The 21,119-nt window shown below is 46.1% G+C and overlaps 1 protein-coding gene across 1 annotated transcript in view; it reads left to right on the top strand.

Moving 5' to 3' along the window:
- The window catches only part of STAB2 (stabilin 2), a 168,632-nt gene that overhangs the window by 125,740 nt on the left and 21,773 nt on the right, over window positions 1-21,119 (top strand). Inside the window, exons 51-60 of the mRNA XM_070370245.1 lie at window positions 608-784; window positions 2,350-2,439; window positions 5,502-5,648; window positions 6,930-6,986; window positions 8,124-8,250; window positions 11,242-11,391; window positions 13,306-13,410; window positions 15,934-16,041; window positions 18,307-18,500; window positions 19,594-19,735. Of these exons, the coding sequence (XP_070226346.1) occupies window positions 608-784; window positions 2,350-2,439; window positions 5,502-5,648; window positions 6,930-6,986; window positions 8,124-8,250; window positions 11,242-11,391; window positions 13,306-13,410; window positions 15,934-16,041; window positions 18,307-18,500; window positions 19,594-19,735 (1,297 nt within the window). The remainder of the gene's footprint in view (window positions 1-607; window positions 785-2,349; window positions 2,440-5,501; window positions 5,649-6,929; window positions 6,987-8,123; window positions 8,251-11,241; window positions 11,392-13,305; window positions 13,411-15,933; window positions 16,042-18,306; window positions 18,501-19,593; window positions 19,736-21,119) is intronic.

Below are 21,119 nucleotides of genomic sequence, written 5' to 3'. Positions count from 1 at the left end.
ATGCCCCCACCCCTGGGCATCAGGTCTGCATGAACACAAGCTTTTGTAGCAAGTTAAAAGTCTCTCTGGGTCTCAAAAAGAGGGAATAATAAAGCTTACTTCATAGGGTCGTTGGGAAAACTACAAGAAAAAATGTATATGATGTACAAGAAAAAATGTAGAAGATTCTCAAAATGATTCTTTGCCAGTCACCTGGCAATTTCTTTTTTGAGTCTATGTGATCTAGAAATCCTCTAAATATATACAAGTATCTCAATATTGTATAGGTTTCACATTTTTAAAGGAAATATGGGGAAAGTGCTAAGTGGGTCTTCCAGAAATTAAAACGTTTGGACAAGAGTAGTGGCAAAAAAGAGTCTTGCTAAAGTGTGTTTCCCTATTAACAAAGTCCAGAATTGGCCTTTCTGTTTTACTTTCTAAGAAAATGAGAGTCAAAATGACCTTCAGTTTCAGGCTGAATCTCGTTTAAACTAGCCAAAGGCCTGAGAAGCCCCATGGCGGGCACAGAGAGGGCCCCAGGCTGGCTTTTGCTCTGGCCCTTGGGTTCCAGAGCTAGTGCTTCTTGGCTGGGCTTTGGGGCGCACCTGACCAACTCCTTGTGTTTCAGGACTCCGGCTTGCTGAGCGTCATCACAGACCCCATCCACACCCCAGTCACACTTTTCTGGCCCAGCGACCAAGCCCTCCAAGCCCTGCCCCGTGAACAACAGGATTTCCTGTTCAACCAAGACAACAAGGACAAGCTGAAGGAGTACTTAAAGTTCCACGTGATCCGAGATGCCAAGGTATTCTGTTTTCACACAGACGGGAATGGCAAGGTTGCCCTCGAGGTGATCAAATCCAGGAATTGTCTTTACCTCTCAGTCTCCATGGTGTTGGGAGGTCTGAGCATCCCCTGCCCCCACTGTGTCCTCCTCTGACTGGCTGTGGGGAACTGACCACAAGAGTATAGCTCATCTGGTTCTGTTTCTCCCCTGCCATTGTTTTATTTCCCCTAACTTTAACCAATACTCAAAAGCATCCTTCCCCTCTTCTACTGCAGACCAGCTCCCTCCCTTCCCTAGTTCACAAGGCAAAGTGTCTCAACAATTCCCAAGTTTCTCCCAGATGGACTCTTTCTCCCCCAATTCCAGAGTTTCTAGGCAAAGGATGGATTCATCCAGCTGCGACCAGTTGTTGGCTCGTGTACCAATCTACTGTGATTAGGGAAGCAGGATCTTGTAGGAACATGGCAGCTCTTGCTAAAACCCTGTCCCTCTGAATCCTCCTCCAGGACCCTGTTTCCTCCCAGGAGTGAGACATCTAATCCAAGAGGGCCTACTGTCCTCACTTTGGTTAATTTGTAGGTCCTGTGTTAGTTTCCTAGGCTGCCATAACCAATGACCACAAACTGGGTGACCTAAAACAGTAGAAATAAATCCCCTCAGAGTTCTGGGGACTGGAAGTCTGAGATCAAGGAGTTGACAAGGTTGTTTCTGCTGGAACTCCTGAGGGAGAGGCTGTTCCCTGCTTTCTTCCTGGCTTCTGGTGGTGTCCAGACATTCTCGGCATCCCAGGCTTGTAGCTACATCCCTCCAGTCTCTGCTTCTGTTGTCACATGGCTGGCTGTCCTCTCCCTGTGTGTTTCTATGTCTTCACATGGCACTCTCCTCTTCTCTCTTCTTCTTAAGATGACACCAATATCTTTGGATTAAGGGCCCACTCACTTCCCTGGTGGCTCAGACATTAAAGATTCTGCCTGTAATGCAGGATATCCGGGTTCGATCTCTGGATCAGGAAGATCCCCTGGAGAAGGGAATGGCTACCCACTCCAGTATTCTTGCCTGGAGAATTCCAGGGGACATAGAAGCCCAGCAGTCCATGGGGCCACAGAGAGTTGGACATGACTGAGTGACTAACACTCTCACTACTCTCATGTGACCTCATCTCAACCAGTTACATCTGCAATGATCTCATTTCCAAGGAAGATCACATTTTGAGGTAATGGGGACCTAGACTTCAGTGAAACTTTTGAGGGGTCACAATTCAACCCATCGCAGTGCCCTAATGCAATTTCCCTAACCCTGGTCTGCCGCAGGCTTCATGCAGCAACACAGCACCTTCCATGGACTCCTGAACACAGAAGGGGAAGGAAGGGTGACTGAAACAGGCCGGAGGAGACTTTCTTACAGAAAAAAAGTCCAACTTCCTAGAGAATCCATACTTATTCTTCCTTTTGATTCTATCTGCTGTCATTTTGAAGCTGGAATTTAGAACTCAGAAAAAAACTTGTATCTAAATTTGGTTTGTTAGCAAAGCTCCTTCTTCAACCCAGATTCAGGGTATTAATGTGATCCCATCACCCCTACAGGTCTTGGCAGTGGATCTCCCCAAATCTGCTCCCTGGAAGACCCTGCAGGGTTCTGAGCTGAGTGTGAAGTGTGGAGCTGGCAGTGACATCGTGAGTATTATCACCCACAGCAGGGGCGGGGGCAGAGAATGCATGCCCCAACCGTTGCCACTTCCAGGAGATGTTTCATTTTTTCCCACATTGGCAGCAAGTTCTTTCTCTCACTGCTTTTATGACTGTATCCCCTGAATAAGTGAATATGCAAACCCTGATAAATCCTGGCCAGCCCAAGCCCTCACCAGGTGTCAGGGAGCCCCCCTTACACTTGTAGAAAGTAGCTTCTGATTGATTTTTCAGAAGATTTATTTTCTGGTGTGAGACACTTCCCTGAAACAAGAAAGAACACTGTCATTCCTTTCCCTTCCTTCCTGGCCCCTCTGCAGCCTCCCCTCCAGCCCTCTCTTGGCGGTCAGAGCCAGCTCTGGGCTATATCTAACTAGATCAGCAAACAGAGAGAAAATTTGCAATTTTCACCTTCTTTGGCTAGTTCCTGACAATATTACCTTCCTGTAATTCCACATGATAAGTAGATTTGGTGGGATAATAGTAGCTACATCCTGTATCTTATATTTAGTGGAAAATGACAATGGCTTAAATATATAAGGGTTTCAGTTCAGTTCAGTTCAGTCGCTCAGTAGTGTCCGACTGTTTGCGACCCCATGAATGGCAGCACGCCAGGCCTCCCTGTCCATCACCAACTCCCGGAGTTCACTCAGACTCACGTCCATCGAGTCAGTGATGCCATCCAGCCATCTCACCCTCTGTCGTCCCCTTCTCCTCCTGCCCCCAATCCCTCCCAGCATCAGAGTCTTTTCCAATGAGTCAACTCTTTGCATGAGGTGGCCAAAGTACTGGAGTTTCAGCTTTAGCATCATTCCTTCCAAAGAAATCCCAGGGCTGATCTCCTTCAGAATGGACTGGTTGGATCTCCTTGCAGTCCAAGGGACTCTCAAGAGTCTTCTCCAACACCACAGTTCAAAAGCATTAATTCTTCAGCACTCAGCTTTAGCTGTCTTAAAAAAAAAAAAAAAACTACAAGTAGCCAATCCAGCTAGTATGATAGCTCACTGAGGGAACTCCTTCTGTCTTTCTGCTCTGTAGCATGTATTTCTAGCCTCACAGTCACCTCAAGGTCCAACATGACTGCTGGAGGTCCAGCCATCACATTTACTCTCTAGGCAGGAGAAAGTGAAAAAGCGATTTACCTCCAAACTGAGTTGGTTACCTTCAAGGAGCCTTCAGAGAAGTCTCAAACAACATTTTGTTTACATCTTCTGACAAGCAAGAATCCCTCTTGATGATTGGATTGGAATGGCATTAAATTTGTTTCTGAATCCAAAGAGTGTTAACATCTTTACATCCCAACTTCTGGAAAGTTATCCCAATGTAGTTATACTCTTGAGATCAGCTAAACTACCTCCATAGAAACTGGACACTTATCAAAAGAATATCAACTGTTCATCCTGAGTGCTCAGAGAAGGCAATGGCACCCCACTCCAGTACTCTTGCCTGGAAAATCCCATGGACAGAGGAGCCTGGTAGGCTGCTGTCCATGGGGTCGCTACAAGTTGGACATGACTGAGCGACTTCACTTTCACTTTTCACTTTCATGCATTGGAGAAGGAAATGGCAAACCCACTCCAGTATTCTTGCCTGGAGAATCCCAGGGACGGGGGAGCCTGGTTGGGCGCACAGAGTCAGACACAACTGAAGTGACTTAGCAGCAGCATCCTGAGTGCTAATAAGGCTTTCAGAGCACTTTGTATTCAGAGTACCATTTAGTTAAACTTTATATGCAATGTAATCATTAATCCTATCCACCTGGTGAAAACAATTAAACCTCAGTGAAGTTTAGGGACTGGCTCATATAGTGCAAGAGTGAAAGTGCAGGGATTCACAGTTTTCTAGTGTTCTTTCCACTGAATCACACTGTGTGCATCCTATCAAACACTACTGAGCTGTCTTTTTCTTTTCATAGAACTTTCTAAAAGCATTTTGCTTCCTGTTTGTTGGGGGGTGGGGTGGGGAATATACCCATCAATTTACTAGCTGTGTAGACTTTAGGAAGAGATGCTCAAGGATTGTTGCAAGAATTAAACAAAACAATGTGTCTAGAACATGATTTAGACAATGTCTTGTTGTTCAGTCAATAAGTTGTGTGACTCTTTGAGATCCCGTGGACTGCAGCATGCTAGGCTCCTCTATCCTTCACTATTTCCCAGAATTTGCTCAAACTCATATTCATTGTGTCAATGATGCCATCCAACCATCTCATCCTCTGTTGCCCACTTCTTATGCCCTCAATCTTTCCCAGCATCAGGGTATTTCCAATGAGTTGACTCTTTGCATCAGGTGGCCAAAATATTAGAGCTTCAGCTTCAGTATCAGTCCTTCTAATGAATGTTCAGGGTTGATTTCCTTTAGGATTGACTGGTTTGATCCCCTTGCAGCCCAAGGGACTCTCAAGAATTCTCTCCAGCACTACAATTCAAAAGCATCAATGCCTAGTGCATGTGAAAAAGAAGTTGCTATCAATATAAGGTTAAAGCCTGTCACTGTATATTTTGGAAGGGAAGTGGTACTGGAGCTTTGCTAGGTGCTGGCACTAAATAAGAAAACTGGGTAACTGCCCGTGAAGTGGCCGTGTCAACCAAGTTTGTCCTGAGCCAGGGTCAGGCCGCATCTGCTCCACCTTGTCACCCCCACCACTACCATCTGTACTTTGATGGAGCAGTATTGCCGAGTGGCCAGGAGTCGGGGGCTGAGGCTGCCAGCCTGGGCGTGAATACCCACACCACCATTTTACTGATCATGTGACCTTGGTGAGTTACCTAACCACTCACTGCCTCAGTTTCCTCATCTGTAAATGGGAATACCGGCAATAGTAGCCACATCATAGGGTGGCTGTGAGAATTGAAGGAACTTGCATAGGTAAAGCACAAAGAACAGTACTTGGATATAATACATTCTAAGCATTTGTGATGTAGACGTTTATATCAATACGTATCAGTTCTTTCTGACTCTGGTAGGTTCTGGCCACATTTCATGGCCTGAGAAGAGGAGAAGTCTGAGGATCACAGACTGTTCACACTCTCTCTCTCCCTGTCTTGCAGGGCGACCTCTTCCTGAACAGCCAAACGTGCAGAATTGTGCAGCGGGAGCTCTTATTTGACTTGGGTGTGGCCTACGGTATCGACTGTCTACTGATTGACCCCACCCTGGGGGGCCGTTGTGACACATTTACCACTTTCGATGTCTCGGTCAGTCCTGAAAACACTACTGTAGAAAGAGACCCTTGGGCCAACAAACAGCCCTTGTGACCTAGCGTGGACCCTGCTGTGAAGACTCAGAGGGCTGGTCCCCAGCAAACATGGGAACCAGGGGATCAGGAGGCCACAGGACAGGGCTTTTCAGATTCACCATCAACAAGCATCTACGCAGTCCCGTACAGGCCTTGCCCATTCTCGTTTATCCACCCACCCGTTCATCCCCTCACCATTAAGCGAGCAGCTGTTGGGGACCAACAGTATGCCCTGTTCTGCCCATCATTTTCTAACCCACCCATCCACTCAGTCATTCACTTATCCATTCAACAAGCAGTTTTTGAGCCTCTGCCAGAATAAACCAGGTGAAACTGCCATGTTTGACAGAGTATGGCTACAAAAATGACCGTGTCATATGGTTCTAATATCTAATATATGCGGCCCATACTTCCATTCACTTGCTCAGGCGCTAACACTGGTTGGACCTCTGTCCTGGGCCCTGCACTGTGTGAGGCACATGTGCATTTCACACCCGTTCATCCATTCAGTACCATTTATTGAGTGTGACCTTTGAGCCTACTATTTGGCTCAATGCCCATCTTACCCCTATCCAATAATAGAAGTAGTGATCATCAACTCCGTTATGTCAATTTGGAAATTGAGTCTCAAAGAGATGAAGTGACTTAAATGGCAAAGTCTGTGACCAGTTGATTTCTATACCAGGTGACTTATAGGCATTCAATAAATACCTAAATTACTAGAATACCAATCAGCCAAAGTAAGAGATGAAAACTCAGTTGTTAACTTCTTACCTTCCAAAGTACATATACGCACATTTTTTTTCAGTTAATCATTTTTCCTCACAAATCCCCTGAAAATCAATAGCAAGAATTAGTATCCCTATTTTATAGATTAGAAGACTAAGGATCAAAGAACGTGATTCACAAAAAATTCACAGCTGATCTCTAAGGGAACTGACACTTGTATCCACATTTCCCATGGCTGCTGTGCCATGTGCCATGTGCCCCTGCCCTGTTGCCCCTTCATCTAATAGGGAACTTATCACCTCAAAGAGCTAACCAAGGAGCTGAGGTCCAAGACAGACCTTAAGAATTCTCTATGGCAAAATTGCAGTGCATTTGTTTTTATATTTTTAATCACAGCTTGAATCTTAATCAAGATTAAGTTCTTAGTCAAATAATCTTAGCATTAACCAGGGGCATTTGCTTTGTTTCCTGATATTCTGGATTTTTAAGTGTTTCTTTTCTTGCATACTAGGGGAATTGTGGAAACTGTATCTTTACTCCCAGTTGCCCCAAGTGGACTAAACCAAAGGTAACTATGAACACGGTGATAATGTTTGGAGAGTGATAGGTTTGTTTCTTTATTAGACCCCAGTTTCCTTATAGGTATGGGTGTGTGTGCACCTGTGTGCATCTGTGAGTGTGTTATAACTGCAGGTAACTAATTCATGTCTTTCTTTCAACAATCAGGCCACTGGGATGAGAGGTGAACATTCTTAGCCCAGGGAAACTGTCAGCCCACATTTAAAATCTAGAAGAGTCATGAGATTAAAGACCTAGAAGGGGTTACAAAAACAATGCTAATTATAAAAATAATAGTTGCCTTTAGTTGGTTGCTGCTTATGTCCCTGGCTCTGTGTTGGACTCTTTATTTTGACATTATCCCCTATTCCCATTATAATACAGGAAAATATATTACTACAATTTATGACAAATGAGTCTCAGAGAGGGTAAGCAATCAGCCCAAGACCACACAGCTATAAGGAACAAAGCTAGGATTAAAGCCTAAAATACAATGTAAGAGTAATGGTTAAGACAATGAAATTCGGAGTCCACAGTTATGGGGACAAATTGCAGTGGGTGATCTTTGACAAGTCACTTAATCTATACGCCTTTGCCCCTGCACATGGAGCTAATAATAGTTCTGTGTGTGATTATTAGGAAAGTAAGTTTTCAAATGTGGGTACAGAGCCTGGCACATAGTAAGTACTAAATATTGGTTTAAGCACTTACTCCAAAGTCAAGCTCTTTCTACCCTACTAGTAACCTGTCTAACAGAAACACCCCTACAAAAATGAACTGTAACCCCATACCCTCTCTACTGATGATCTTGGGGGCTTGCCAGACCTCTCTCCTGATGGAAATCTACCTCTTCCCCACTTCCTCCCCAGGTAAACTCATCTTTTGCAAACAGCTCTAAAGGCCCCCAAGTCCTTCTTCTTAAAATGGGGCAAAATCTTTTTTCCGTGGACTCCACCTCTGTCCCCTCCCCCATTCATCTGCCTCTCTATGCCCCTGAGAAAAGAATTTCCTGCACAGGGCTCCTGGCCATTTGAGGCCTATTTTCTACTTGGGCAGTACCTAGGATCCTCCACTGGGGGAAGACTAGAGCCCAAGAGCCCAAGTACAGGGATGGAAGGTGGAGGGATGGTTGGATCTCTTCCTTTAGGGCCAGAAGCAGAAGTGTCTGTACGACTTGCCCTTCAAGAGGAACCTGGAAGGCTGCAGACAGCTTTGCACTCTGGTGATACAGCTCCCCAAGTGCTGCAAGGGCTACTTCTGGCCAGACTGTCAGGGTAAGAGTGCCTCTTATTATCTTGTGATTCTGAAGTGATTGCACAATCACTATGGAGCATTTGAAAGTACCAGAAGTATAATGTGGAAGGTGGGGATGGGGGAGCAAGGGAGTATATTGTTCTTAATGATTCTACTAAGAAAAGATCCAAAAGCAATTATTCTAAAGAGCTTTCCTTCTCCATTTTTTTTTTCTTATCATATTTGGTTTTTACAGAGTTGAGATTCTGCTGTACAAAGGTTGTAAATCATGTGTTTTCTGCTTAATGTTATAGAATAAGACATTTCCCATGGTGCTAGAAACCCTATATTTTATTTTTGAAATGATACTGATTCCAGTCTATGATACTGATAAGCACACTAGTTTAAATGCATCTAAGGACATCCAGCTCAGCAGGGTGCTATATCAATGTGGTATGTGTGGGCCACTATTTCCTAAAAACTCCCCTGATATAAGATGTATAACATCACCCTTCCTCCCTAACCTCACCCTTTCAGGAAAGGGCTCCTGAAACCCCTGGGTCTAGATACAACTTCTACCCAATAATGCAGCAGCAACAGCATAACAAATGCCATAGAACTTCCTGTCCACCATGCACTGTTTTAAATGAACACATTTATTGAGTGCTACTTCCCATACAGGGCTTCCCTGGTGGCTCAGTGGTAAAGAATCCTCCTGCCAGTGGAGGAGACGCAGGTTTGATCCCTGGGTCAGGACGATCCCCTGGAGAAGGAAATGGCAATCCACTCCAGTATTCTTGCCTGTGAAATCCCATGGATAGAGAAGCCTGGCAGGCTATAGTCTAGTCAGTCGACTTGAAGACCAAAGAACAAAACAATTTCCCATATATGGCAATACATCTGAACCTCTCAACAAACCCTAAGAAGCAGCTTCCATTGTCACCCCCATTTTACAGATGAGAAAATGGAGGTACACATTGAATAAGAAGCAAGTCCACGTTCCCCCATTGTGTCTCCAGGAGCCATGATTTTAGGTACAATGGGATTTCCTGGTGTCTCAGTGGTAAATAATCCATCTGTTATACAGGAGACATAAGAGTTCAGTTCAGTTCAGTCACTCAGTCATGTCCGACTCTTTTCGACCCCATGGACTGCAGCATGCCAGGCCTGCCTGTCCATCACCAAGTCCCAGAGTTTATTCAAATTCATGTCCATTAAGTCGGTGATCCCATCCAGCCATCTCATCCTCTGTCGTCCCCTTCTCCTCCTGCTTTCAGTCTTTCCCAGCATCAGGGTCTTTCCCAATGAGTCAGTTCTTCACATCAGGTGGCCAAAGTATTGGAATTTACGCTTCAACATCAGTCCTTCCAATGAATATTCAGGACTGATTTCCTTTAGGATGGACTGGTTGGATCTCCTTGCTGTCCAAGGGACTCTCAAGAGTCTTCTCCAACACCACAGTTCAAAAACATCCATTCTTCAGCACTCAGCTTTCTTTATAGTCCAACTCTCACATCCATACATGACTACTGGAAAAACCATAGCTTTGACTAGATGGAACTTTGTTGGTAAAGTAATGTCTCTGCTTTTAATATGCTGTCTAGGTTGGTCATAACTTTTCTTCCAAGTAGCAAGTGTCTTTTAATTTCATGGCTGCAGTCACTATCTGCACTGGTTTTGGAGCCCAAAAAATAAAGTCTTTCACTGTTTCCACTGTTTCCCCATCTGTTTGCCATGAAGTGATGGGACCAGATGCCATGATCTTAGTTTTCTGAATGTTGAGTTTTAAGCCAACTTTTTAACTCTCATCTTTCACTTTCATCAAGAAACTCTTAAGTTCTTCACTTTCTGCCGTAAGGGTGGTATCATCTGCATATCTGAGGTTATTGATATTTCTCCCGGCAATCTTGATTCTAGCTTGTGCTTCATCCAGCCCAGGTTTCTCATGATGTACTCTGCATATAAGTTAAATAAGCAGGGTGACAATATACAGCTTTGACATGCTCTTTCCCTGTTTGGAACCAGTCTGTTGTTCCATGTCCAGTTCTAACTGTTGCTTCCTGACCTGCATACAGACATAAAAGATGTGGGCTCAATCCCTGGATGGGGGAAGATCCCTGGGAGAAGGAGATGGCAATCCACTCCAGTATTTTTGCCTGGGAAATCCCATGAACAGAGGAGCCTAGCAGGCTACAGTACATGGGGTTGCAAAGAGTTGAACTCGACTTAGTAAATCACCACCATACTTTATTTATCATGATCCAGTTGAGAAAATTCCAGGCTGAGAGTCTACACAATTACTCAACCTTCAGTCCATTCTCCATCACTAAAGCATAGACCATTCACCAAAGTCGGTGCCATCCCATACGTTTGTTCAGTGCTTTATATTTTCAAATGCTGCTGGTTACAGTATTTCATTTGATCCTCATAGTCACAACATGGAATAGGGCAAGTGGACATCATCATCACCATCTTAACATCATCCTCATCTTAACTCTAGAGTTAAGAAAACTCTGAAGCTCAGAGCAAGTTCATTATTCAGCCCAGACCAGCAAACCCAGGTCCACGTGTGTGCTCAGTCACTTCAAATGTGTCCGATTCTTTGCAACCCCATGGACTGTGTAGCACACCAGGCTCCCCTGTCCTGGAGATTCTCCAGGCAAGAATACTGGAATGCATTGCCATTTCCTCCTCCAGGGGATTCTCCTGACCCAGGGATCAAACCCACGTCTCTGATGTCTCCTGCATTAGCAGGTTTCTTTGCCAAATCCAGGTCTCCTGACCCCCAAATACAGCACACAGTTCAATACATCACCCTTCCAGTCCTATCAGATATATTTAAACTATCAGCCAGTGGCTTACCCTAAATATCCAGTGACACTATATGGATGTGTCCCCAGGAAAACAGACCTCCTAGACTAATAGAGGACAGAACCCACAGCTGAGGTCAGGTTAGCAGCACATTTACAAAGGCACTGAGCTGCTCTGGGCCTAGGGAGACTGTTCAGTCACTGCTGTTTCATCTCTTCCAGCCTGCCCTGGAGGCCCAGATACCCCGTGTAATAACCGGGGTATCTGCCTGGATCCGTACTCACCCAGCAGACAGTGTCAATGCAACAGCGGCTTCAATGGGACAGCATGTGAGCTGTGCTGGCCAGGAAGATTCGGGCCTGACTGCCAGCGTATGTGGCATCCCCTCCACTGAGTTTTCGCCTGTCATCAGCTGGGCGTGCATCCTTGCCTGATGCGTACCATCCACCTGGGCTAGAAGCATCTGTCCTCTTTTTCCCAGCCTCCCATTTGCCTGCTCTTTTTTCCTCCTTGGATATTTTCCCAATTTCCATCCACTGAAAGAGACTCATCCATAAAATTGAAATTCACATCCCCAGCAGCCACCCAGGCAAGCTGTAGCCAACCAATGCTCATTCAGTCATTTGACTACCATGTATATGCTGAGTCTTTACTAATATCAATAGCTCACGTGTATGGAGTGCCTGCCATGTGCCAGGCAGGTATGTAGTAGCATCTTATCCTCACAACAAGCCTTCGAAGTGGGAGCTATTATTATCTCTCCTTAGCAGATGGAGAAGCTGAGGCACAAAGAGCCTAAGTGACTTGATCAAAAGCCAGGAATAGTTCTAAATTGTAGGGGTACAGGGTGTGAGAAGGGGATAGAATCTCAGCTTTCAAGGAGTTACACTCAAAGGGAAGAAACAAAAATAACAGAAACAAAAATAGACATAAAGGTACAAAGAGAAAAAAGCAGGTGAAGGGGATCAAGAAAGAAAGGAAATACAACTCCAGAAAACATCTCACGAAATATTTGAGTAGAGACCTAGCAGAGATGAGGACTTCGGTGGCTCAGACGGTAAAGTGTCTGTCTACAATGCAGGAGACCCGGGTTCGATCCCTGGGTCGGGAAGATCCGCTGGAGAAGGAAATGGCAATCCACTCCAGTACTATTACCTGGAAAATCCCATGGACAGAGGAGCCTGGTAGGCTACAGTCCGTGGGGTCGCAAAGAGTCGGACACGACTGAGCGACTTCACTTTCACTTTCGCTTTCTAGCAGAGATGAAGGGGCCAGGTGTGGGGATATCCATAATAGCTCTGTCCAGTCAAATTTCACTGATGCTGGAAATGCCGCCTAACTCTGCCATGAGGAAGCCACTAGCCATGTGTGGATATGGAACACACAGAATCTGTGACTGAGGGACTGATTTTTGTTAATTTTAATTAGTTTATATTTAAATAGCCACGTATGATGACTGGCTGCTCTGTGGGACAGTGCAGACTAAAGGAATGACTTTGTGGGAAGAGAGGCAAGTGCAAAGGCCCTGAGGCAGGACAAGGTTCCATGCAAGGCCCAGCCAAGCGGCCGAGGTAGCTGAGCAGAGTGGGCAAAGAAGAGAGAGAGAACACAGAGATGGGCTCAGAAGGTCGCCAGGGGCCAGATAATATGGGGGCTGCTTGGCCAGAGACAGATCTTCAGCATCTCATCTAAGTGCAGTGGCGGCCAGTGAAGGATTGTGAAAGGGCCACCCCAGCTGCCCTGTGCAGAGAGTACCATGGGAAAGCAGGAGCAAAAGAAGGGCCGGCTTTGGGGACGCTAATGCCCCAATCCAGGTGAGAGATGGCAGTGCCTTGGGCTAAGGTGTTGGTGCTGGAGGTGGTCAGAAGCAGAAGGAATGTTTCTTGAAGCTTTGACTTTTAAATGGATTTCTGTTAGGAGGCCCAGATAAGGTTCCCTTCCCTTTCTGTTCTATTTCATACCCCATGACACCCTCTACTTCTGTAATTTACAACACTCAGCATATTTATCATTACATGTTCAATAGCCCATTACCCCTAGACTGTAAGCTCCCTGAGAATAGGGACCTTATGTCTTATGTTTTCCACTGTAACCTCATTGCCTGGTAGCCTGTGCCTCATGGTAGCCATTGAGTAAGTTTATTTTTGTAAGTTTGAATGAATGAATGTGAATAAGCACGGGGCCTCCCACACTGACCACACAGCCAGCACATGGCCAGTGAGCTGGCAGATTGGACTTCAATCCCAGATCCCTGCTGACTGACCACATTCCAACTTGCTCTACAGCTTGTGGCTGCTCAGACCATGGACAGTGCGATGACGGGATCACAGGCTCTGGAGAGTGCATCTGCGAGACAGGGTGGACGGGCCGCTTCTGCGACACCCAGACAGGTCTGTTGTGAGGGTGATCGGCTGCCAGCAGCCCCTCGCTGCAGCAGACCTTGCCAAGAGCAGCCGACTGAGGGTGGGGGTCTGAGTGACATCTGAAAAAAACAGCTGAGCAGGGGTTCACTTATCCACGAGGAAAGATGGCTACACGGCCCTGGGGTCAGGAGGTCTGGGGACCCAGAGGAAATGAGATGAAAAGATTGAATGCAAACCCAGGAAACCAGCCTGCAGTCCTGTCTGTCATGGAAGGACCCACCTCAAGCAAAGGACTATTGGGCAGGAATGGTCCCTCAGGATCACTGCCCAGGTCTGGTTGTGTGTGAACACAGAGTTGGAGGGTTTCATGGAAAATACAGTATTCCGTGGAGGCCAGGATCTGACCCTGAACTCTGCTACTTACTAGACAAATGGCCTCAGCAAAGCCACCCTCTCGGAATCTTGATATACTCATCCGTAAACAGAGAGCCTCTTGCACGGCTTGTAGGGAAGGATTGTTGTGAGGGTCAGGGTCATGGGTTTGGAGCACCAGTGCATGTGGGCACTCAGGAACAGTAGCTGCAGTATCATCGTCAGTTACTGTCATCTTTGTCATGACCTCAGTCCTTACTGAGCTGTCAGTTTTCTGAGTTCTCCCTTGCACCCTGAGCCCTATGTTCCAGTCAAAAGGTCTAAGGTGTGAAGGTTGATGATCCAGTTGTCACTTCATCGTCCCTGGGGGCAGAAGGGCGTGACCAAGCTTTTCTTTTGAGTAACAGCAACCCAAATAGCCAGAATCCTGGCAGTCCTCATAACTTCAGTCCCTCCCCCTCCTTCCCTCCCTGCTTCTCCCCCTCCCCCTTCTTCCTCCGCTCTCCTCCCTCTCCTTCTCTCCTAACCATCCCATGGCTTCATGCTGCCCCTGGATACTGCAGCCCCTTTCAATCACCAAAGCCCCAGATTAGTGGTACCTAAGAAGGCCCTTGAAATTCCAGATGTTCAAGTTGGATTTAGAAGAGGCAGAGGAACCAGAGTTAGAATTGCCAACATCCATTGGAGCATAGAAAAATAAGAGAATTCCAGAAAAATATCTACTTCTGCTTCATTGACTACACTAATGCCTTTGACTGTGCAGATCACAACAAACTGGAAATTTCTCAAAGAGATGGGAATATCAGACCACCTTACCTGCCTCCTGAGAAATCTGTATGCAGGTCAGGAAGCAACAGTTAGAATCAGACATGGAACAATGGACTGGTTCCAAATGGGGAAAGGAGTACATCAAGGCTGTATACTGTCACCCTGCTTATTTAACTTCTATGCAGAGTACATCAGGCAAAATGCTGGGCTGAATGAAGCACAAGCAGGAATCAAGATTGCTGGGAGAAATATCAATAACCTCAGATACACAGATGATACACCCTTATGGCAGAAAGCAAAGAAGAACTAAAGAGCCTCTTGATGGAGGTGAAAGAGGAGAGTGATAAAGTTGGCTTAAAAACATTCAAAAGATGAAGATCATGGTATCCAGTCCCATCACTTCATGGCAATGAGATGGGGAAACAATGGAAACAGTGAGAGACTTTATTTTCTTGGGCTCCAAATCACTGCAGATGGTGACTGCAGCCATGAAATTAAAAGACACTTGCTCCTTGGAAGAAAAGCTATGACCAACTTAGCATATTAAAAAGCAGAGACATTACTTTGCCGACAAAGGTCTGTATTGTCAAAGCTGTGGTTTTTCCAGTAGTCATGTATGGATGTGAGAATTGGGCCATAAAGAAGGCTGAATGCCGAAGAATTGATGCTTTTGAACTGTGGTGTTGGAGAAGACTCTCGAGAGCCCCTTGGACTGCAAGGAGACGAAACCAGTCAGTCTTAAAGGAAATCAGTCCTGAATATTCATTGGAAGGACTGATGCTGGAGCTGAAGCTCTAATACTTTGGCCACCTGATGTGAAGAGCTGACTCACTGGAAAAGACACTGATGCTGGGAAATACTGAAGGCAGGAGGAAAAGGCGGTGACAGAGGATGAGATGGTTAAATAGCATCACCCACTCAATAGATATGTGTTTAAGGAAACTCCGGGAGATAGTGAAGGACACGGAAGCCTGGCGTGCTGCAGTCCATGACATCACAAAGAGTTGGAGACAAGAACAAAGAAGACCCTGGAATTTCTGCTCCAATTTAACCATCTCTTCTGGAATCCCGTGCTCTCAGGGCCAAAGAGCTAGTCTGCAAAATTCATCCTTGATGGCAGACTTTGAGGTATAAAGTTTGCACTGGTTGCCCCTAAGGTTAACATCTTTGCATTTTGATCTGGATAACATGGCAGAAATAAAGTCTTAATACAAAAGAATAATTCTGGAATCTCAGAATCCCAGGCTGGGAGGGACCTTAGTAAATCACCCCATTATGACCCATCTTGCAGCTGTAAGGGGGCACTTTAGAAACACAGGGGCAGCCAGATGGCGTCTTGGAAGACGCCTTAGCTGGATCCCAACGCCTCACATCACGGTGGGAGATGAATTGTGACTTCTTTCTTTTCAGCTTTGGCTCCCGTGTGCACGCCTCCTTGTTCTGCTCATGCTACCTGTAAGAACAACAACACATGCGAATGTAACCTGAACTATGAAGGAGACGGAATAACGTGCACAGGTAAGTCCCGTCTGTGCACAGGTGGACCAGCAGCGGGGTGCAGGGGTAGAGTGGAACTCAGTCAGGGGACCTGGGCTCCGTCCCAGCCCTTCTGCTTCCTGCTTGGGCTGCTTCAGCAACACCTACCCTCTCTGTGATGGGTTTGCTCATGCCTAACCTGCCCACTTCCCAGGCCATGACTTTGAACATGCTTTGCAAACTGCAATGCACTTCGTTTTACGGTGTTTTTGTAACTTTACAAATAATCCAGTCTTATTTTATTGAGAAAATATTCTATAGTATCTTAAGACAGTGCTTCCCTCAGATACAACTTAGCAACTAAACAGCAATTGTATTTTTTTTTTTCAAGTAGGTCACGCATTTTATTTCTTTTTTTTTTTTTGATTCATTCTTTTTTTTTAATTTTATTTTATTTTTAAACTTTACATAATTGTATTAGTTTTCCCAAATATCAAAATGAATCAAAACAACAGTGAAACCTACACTTACTCTCACCACTCAGTGAGAATCACTCTGCACACAGCTATGTCTGTCTCTAGTAGTTAGGATATGGGTTCAGCCACACAGAGATCCAAATAAACAGTGGCATAAACAAAGCCGGTGTTTAGATATTTATTTTTATCTTGTTTAGTACTTTGGATGGAGGTATCCAGAGCTAACATAGGGTTTCTCTGTGAAAGTCTGGGGCCCAGACTCCTTCTGTCTTGTTGCTCTGCCATTGTTCACTCACCTGGCCTGAGATGGCCACGACCAAAAGCACATCCCAGGAAGCAGAAGGAAAGAAAGTCAGGGTGGGGGGAAGCAAACCTCATTCGCTTTAAGGACATACCTAGAGCTTCCCATGTGGCATGGCGCTAGTGGTAAAGAACCCACCTGCCAATGCAGAAGACACGGTTCAGTCCCTGGGTCAGGAAGATCCCCTGGGGAGGAAATGGCAACCCACTCCAGTATTCTTGCCTGGAGAATCTCATGGACAGGGGAGCCTGGTGGGCTATAGTCCATGGGGTCACAAAGAGTCAGACACGGCTGAGGCAACTTAGCACACACAGAAGTTGCTAAACTCCTGTCTGCTCCATCACATTGTCTAAAACCTCATTCTCTGTCACACCTGGGACAAAGGAACCTGAGAAATAGAGTCTTCAGTTGGCCAACCATGAGCTAAGCTATAAATCTCAGATAGAAAAAGGAGACAGGAGATATTAGGGGAAAACTAGCAGTCTCAGACACATGTACCTTCTGTTTTCATGAACATTAATGAAAACATGAATGTCCCTATTCATATAGGGACAGATACTTTCTTTACAGAACTGAGATCTTGCTATTCCCGCTACTTTATAATCTGCCACAAGGCAGTCCAGAATTGGCTTAGCATCCTCAGTGGCAGCAAAGACCTAGGTTCTGTCTGTCCGCTCTGCCAGCCTCGGGCCTTCTGTCCTCATGTTCATGCTCTCAGCCAGAGAGGCAGAGGAGAGAAGCCAAAGGGCTTTCCAGCTACTCCTGGGCCTGGAGCTAATCTATTAGTAAGTTGAAATTTGGGGGCTTGTGAAAACAAAGGTTAAGAGGCAACACAAAAGAGTGGGGGAAATGTGGGCTTTGGAATCAAACCACCCTGGGTTTAAAACCAGCCCCTCCACGTTGTAGCTAGTTTGCCTTTGATGGTCAGTTAAGCTCTGAGTTTCAGTTTCTTCATCTGTAGAATGGAGGTAACAGTGTCTGTGTCACAAGGTGCTCAGTAGTGCCTTAACCCTACACACACACACACACACACACACACACAACTACGTCCTATGTTAAAAACCCAAACTCATTAGAAAACTACTATCAAAATGGAGCCTAGAAGTTTATGATTAAAAAGGGCAGAGGTGGACAGATATCCCCAGGCCTGGTCTATCAGGGCGGGGTCCCCAGCCTCCAGAATCTAACACCTGATGATGTAAGGTGGAACTGATGTAATGATAATAGAAACAAGGTGCACAGTAAACGTAATGAGCTTGAATCACCCTGAAACCAACCCCCGGCCCCTGGGAAGATTGTCTTCCATGGAACCAGTCCCCGGTGCCAAAAAGGTTGGGGACCACAGTATTAGGGTGTTAGCCGCAGGACACTAGTGTTGGCAGAGGTAGCACAGAGGCCACGAGGCACCGGGAGAGGCGGCACTGACACGTTGGGGCCCATTTCCTTGCCCGGTGCGCCTGGTCCTGGGGTGACCCACACCCTGACCTGAAGCCCCTGTTACACAGAGTCTACCTTTCTCTGCTCTTGCAGTCGTGGGTTTCTGCAAACAGAACAACGGCGGGTGTGCAAAGGTCGCCAAGTGCTCCCAGAAGGGCACGAAGGTCTCCTGCAGCTGTCAGAAGGGCTACCAGGGGGATGGCCACAGCTGCACGGCGATTGACCCCTGTGCAGACGGCCTCAATGGCAGGTGTCACGAGCATGCCACCTGCAAGATGACTGGCCCGGTGAGTCTCTGTCCCAGGGAAATGGGGGGTGGGGTGCCACCTGTGCCTCCCTCAGCCTGGCTTCTCCACTCAGGTCACCACTGGCCTCTTCCTAAGCCTTCTTCCCACCCAAGTCTATTTCTCTATTTCTTGATAAGTCAACAAGCTAAATACAGCATGGAACCCGATGCAGGAAAAGGACCTTCCTGGAAAAACTGGTTAGGTCCACTTAAAGTCTATTGTTTAGTTAATAGTAACACATCAACACTAGTTTTTTAATTTTGACAATGAACTGTGATTAGGTAAGATGTTAACATTAGGAAAGACTGGGTGGAGAGTATAAGGGAACTACTCTCTGCATCTTTTTTTTTAAATTTTTTTTTGCATCTTTTCTATAAATCTAAAATTATTCAAAATACAAACCAAAAAAGTAAGAAGTGCACAAGCACTTTGGCAGGAAAAGTGCACTCACTTACACCTTTTTAGAGTGCAGTCAGTGCCCTGTTGCCCCTTTCTCTGATGGGAAGGGAAGACGGTGGGAGATGATGTCCATTAGGGCTACAAATGTGAACTCAACAGTCAGGCAGCCTCTGAGTCTTGGCTCCTGGCCTGATATGCTGTGCAGTCTGGGGCTGGCTGCTTAACCTCTCTGAGCCTCAGTTTCCTTAGCCACAAATTATGAGCCTCATAATAATGCAGACCTCACAGGATCGTTCATGGGGATTAAAGGACATCATTCATTGGCTCAACAAATGGTCATCAAGCACCTACTGTGTGCTGTTGTAGCTGTCAGGGATGTAGCGATCAAAAGTTTATACGTGATAGAAGGAAGAGGCATGCTCAGTTCTGAAATCAGGCCAGTGTGATAAAAGGGATCAGGAGACAGGGAGGGTCTCTGTGAGGAAGTGACAACTGAGCTGAGATGTAAAGGAGGACACTCCATCCTGAGTCTGGACAAAAGCAAGACAGAGCAGTAACTCAACTCCCACTGGCCAGGAGAGGCATGTTGCTCATCCTTCTGAGCATCTCCTATGCTGGATGGTAGCCCGTGGAGCACATGGGATTCTGGGGGCCCAGAGAAGAGGCTCTTTCATCTTTCCTGCTCTCCCCCTAGGGCAAGCACAAATGTGAATGTAAAAGTCATTATGTGGGAGACGGGCTGGACTGTGAGCCAGAGCAGCTACCCATCGACCGCTGCCTGCAGGACAACGGGCAGTGCCATGCCAATGCCGACTGTGCCGACCTCCACTTCCAAGGTCAGAGTGATCTTGACCCAAAGTGCCTGATCTTAAGGGTTGGGGAAGGAAGCTCTGTAAGAGCAAAAGGGAAAAGTCTTAAAAACTGGGACCAAACAGCCCATGCATTGCCCAGGAAGTAGTGGGCTTCTGCAGTCCAGGGGCAGAGTACACTCAGAACTGGACTGTGAATGTTAGAACTAGGAGCTCGTTCGCAGGTCGGCTACTATACTCACTCTTCCCTGGTTGCTTAGCAACCCTTGCCACTGTGGATTGGAAGTGAATCTGAGGAGCATAGTTTAAGATATTAAATAACAAAGAGATAGTGCCTCCCACAAGCAGAGCAGCAGTTTCTTAGTAGTTGTTTTAATAATAGCACATCAATCAGCATATATACTACATTCATTTCCATGGATGATTTGAATGGTTTATCATAAACCCACAGGTAGAATCACACTAAGAATCATAACACACAATAAAAAGCCAGGTAGCACTGCAGAGATGTGGGTGGTGGGCATCTTGACCCCTGATGGAGAAAAGCCATTTGGGACCCACGAGTGGGGTTCTGAGCATGGGGCAAGGAGTGACCGCAGTGGTTCAGAAGGCGATTTAGAGCATCGTGCATTGTGGCTGATCGGGATTTACTGTTTGTTTTATAGACATGGTAATTTTAGTGGCGCAGCTTTCTGACATCTCAGTAATAACTGTTAACTTAACACCTGCTATGTACTGGCTTGGTCTGTTTGGGCTGCTGCAATATAGCCCCGGTGGCATATAAACAACAGAAATTTATTTCTCAGCTCTGGAGGCTGGAAACCTGAGATCAGGGTGCCCGAGTGGTGGGGTTCTGCTGAGGACTGTCTTCCAGGTTGCAGACCACTGACTTCTCCTAGTGTCTGCACAAGCCGAAGGAACAGGGAGCTCTCTGGGGTTCCTTTTATAAGGGCTCTGCCCACTCATTGTGGTTCCAACCTCCTTACCTAATAATCTCCCAAAGGCCCCGCCTTCATCATTGGCCATCGTTAGCATCATGATGCTAACAACATCATTGTTAGCAAATCAGGTCTCACTGCTCACCACTTACAAAATCAATATTCACAAACGTTGGTCGAAAGGAAAGGTACCAGCAATCTGGGGACGTGGTGGACTCGGTGTCTCCCTCCCCAAACCAACCTCCAACGAGTCTGCTCGGCCATGAAAGCTTTGAAAGGGAAACAGGGACGTAATCTCAGTTAATCACTGCGATGAGCGGGGACAGAGTTGTCACTATCCCCCACTGTGTGCAGGTCGACTTCTCATGATTTTTCTGTAGATGCTCTCTTGTTCACACAGTCGGTTCATGAAATGACTGAAGGGGAAGCTGGGGAAGAGATCTGGTCATCTGTTAATTACTTATTCTTCATTT

The sequence above is a fragment of the Bos mutus genome, chromosome 5 (genome assembly GCF_027580195.1).
Source record: "Bos mutus isolate GX-2022 chromosome 5, NWIPB_WYAK_1.1, whole genome shotgun sequence".
Classification (NCBI taxonomy): Eukaryota; Metazoa; Chordata; class Mammalia; order Artiodactyla; family Bovidae; genus Bos; species Bos mutus.
This window is presented reverse-complemented; position numbering and strand designations above follow the sequence as displayed.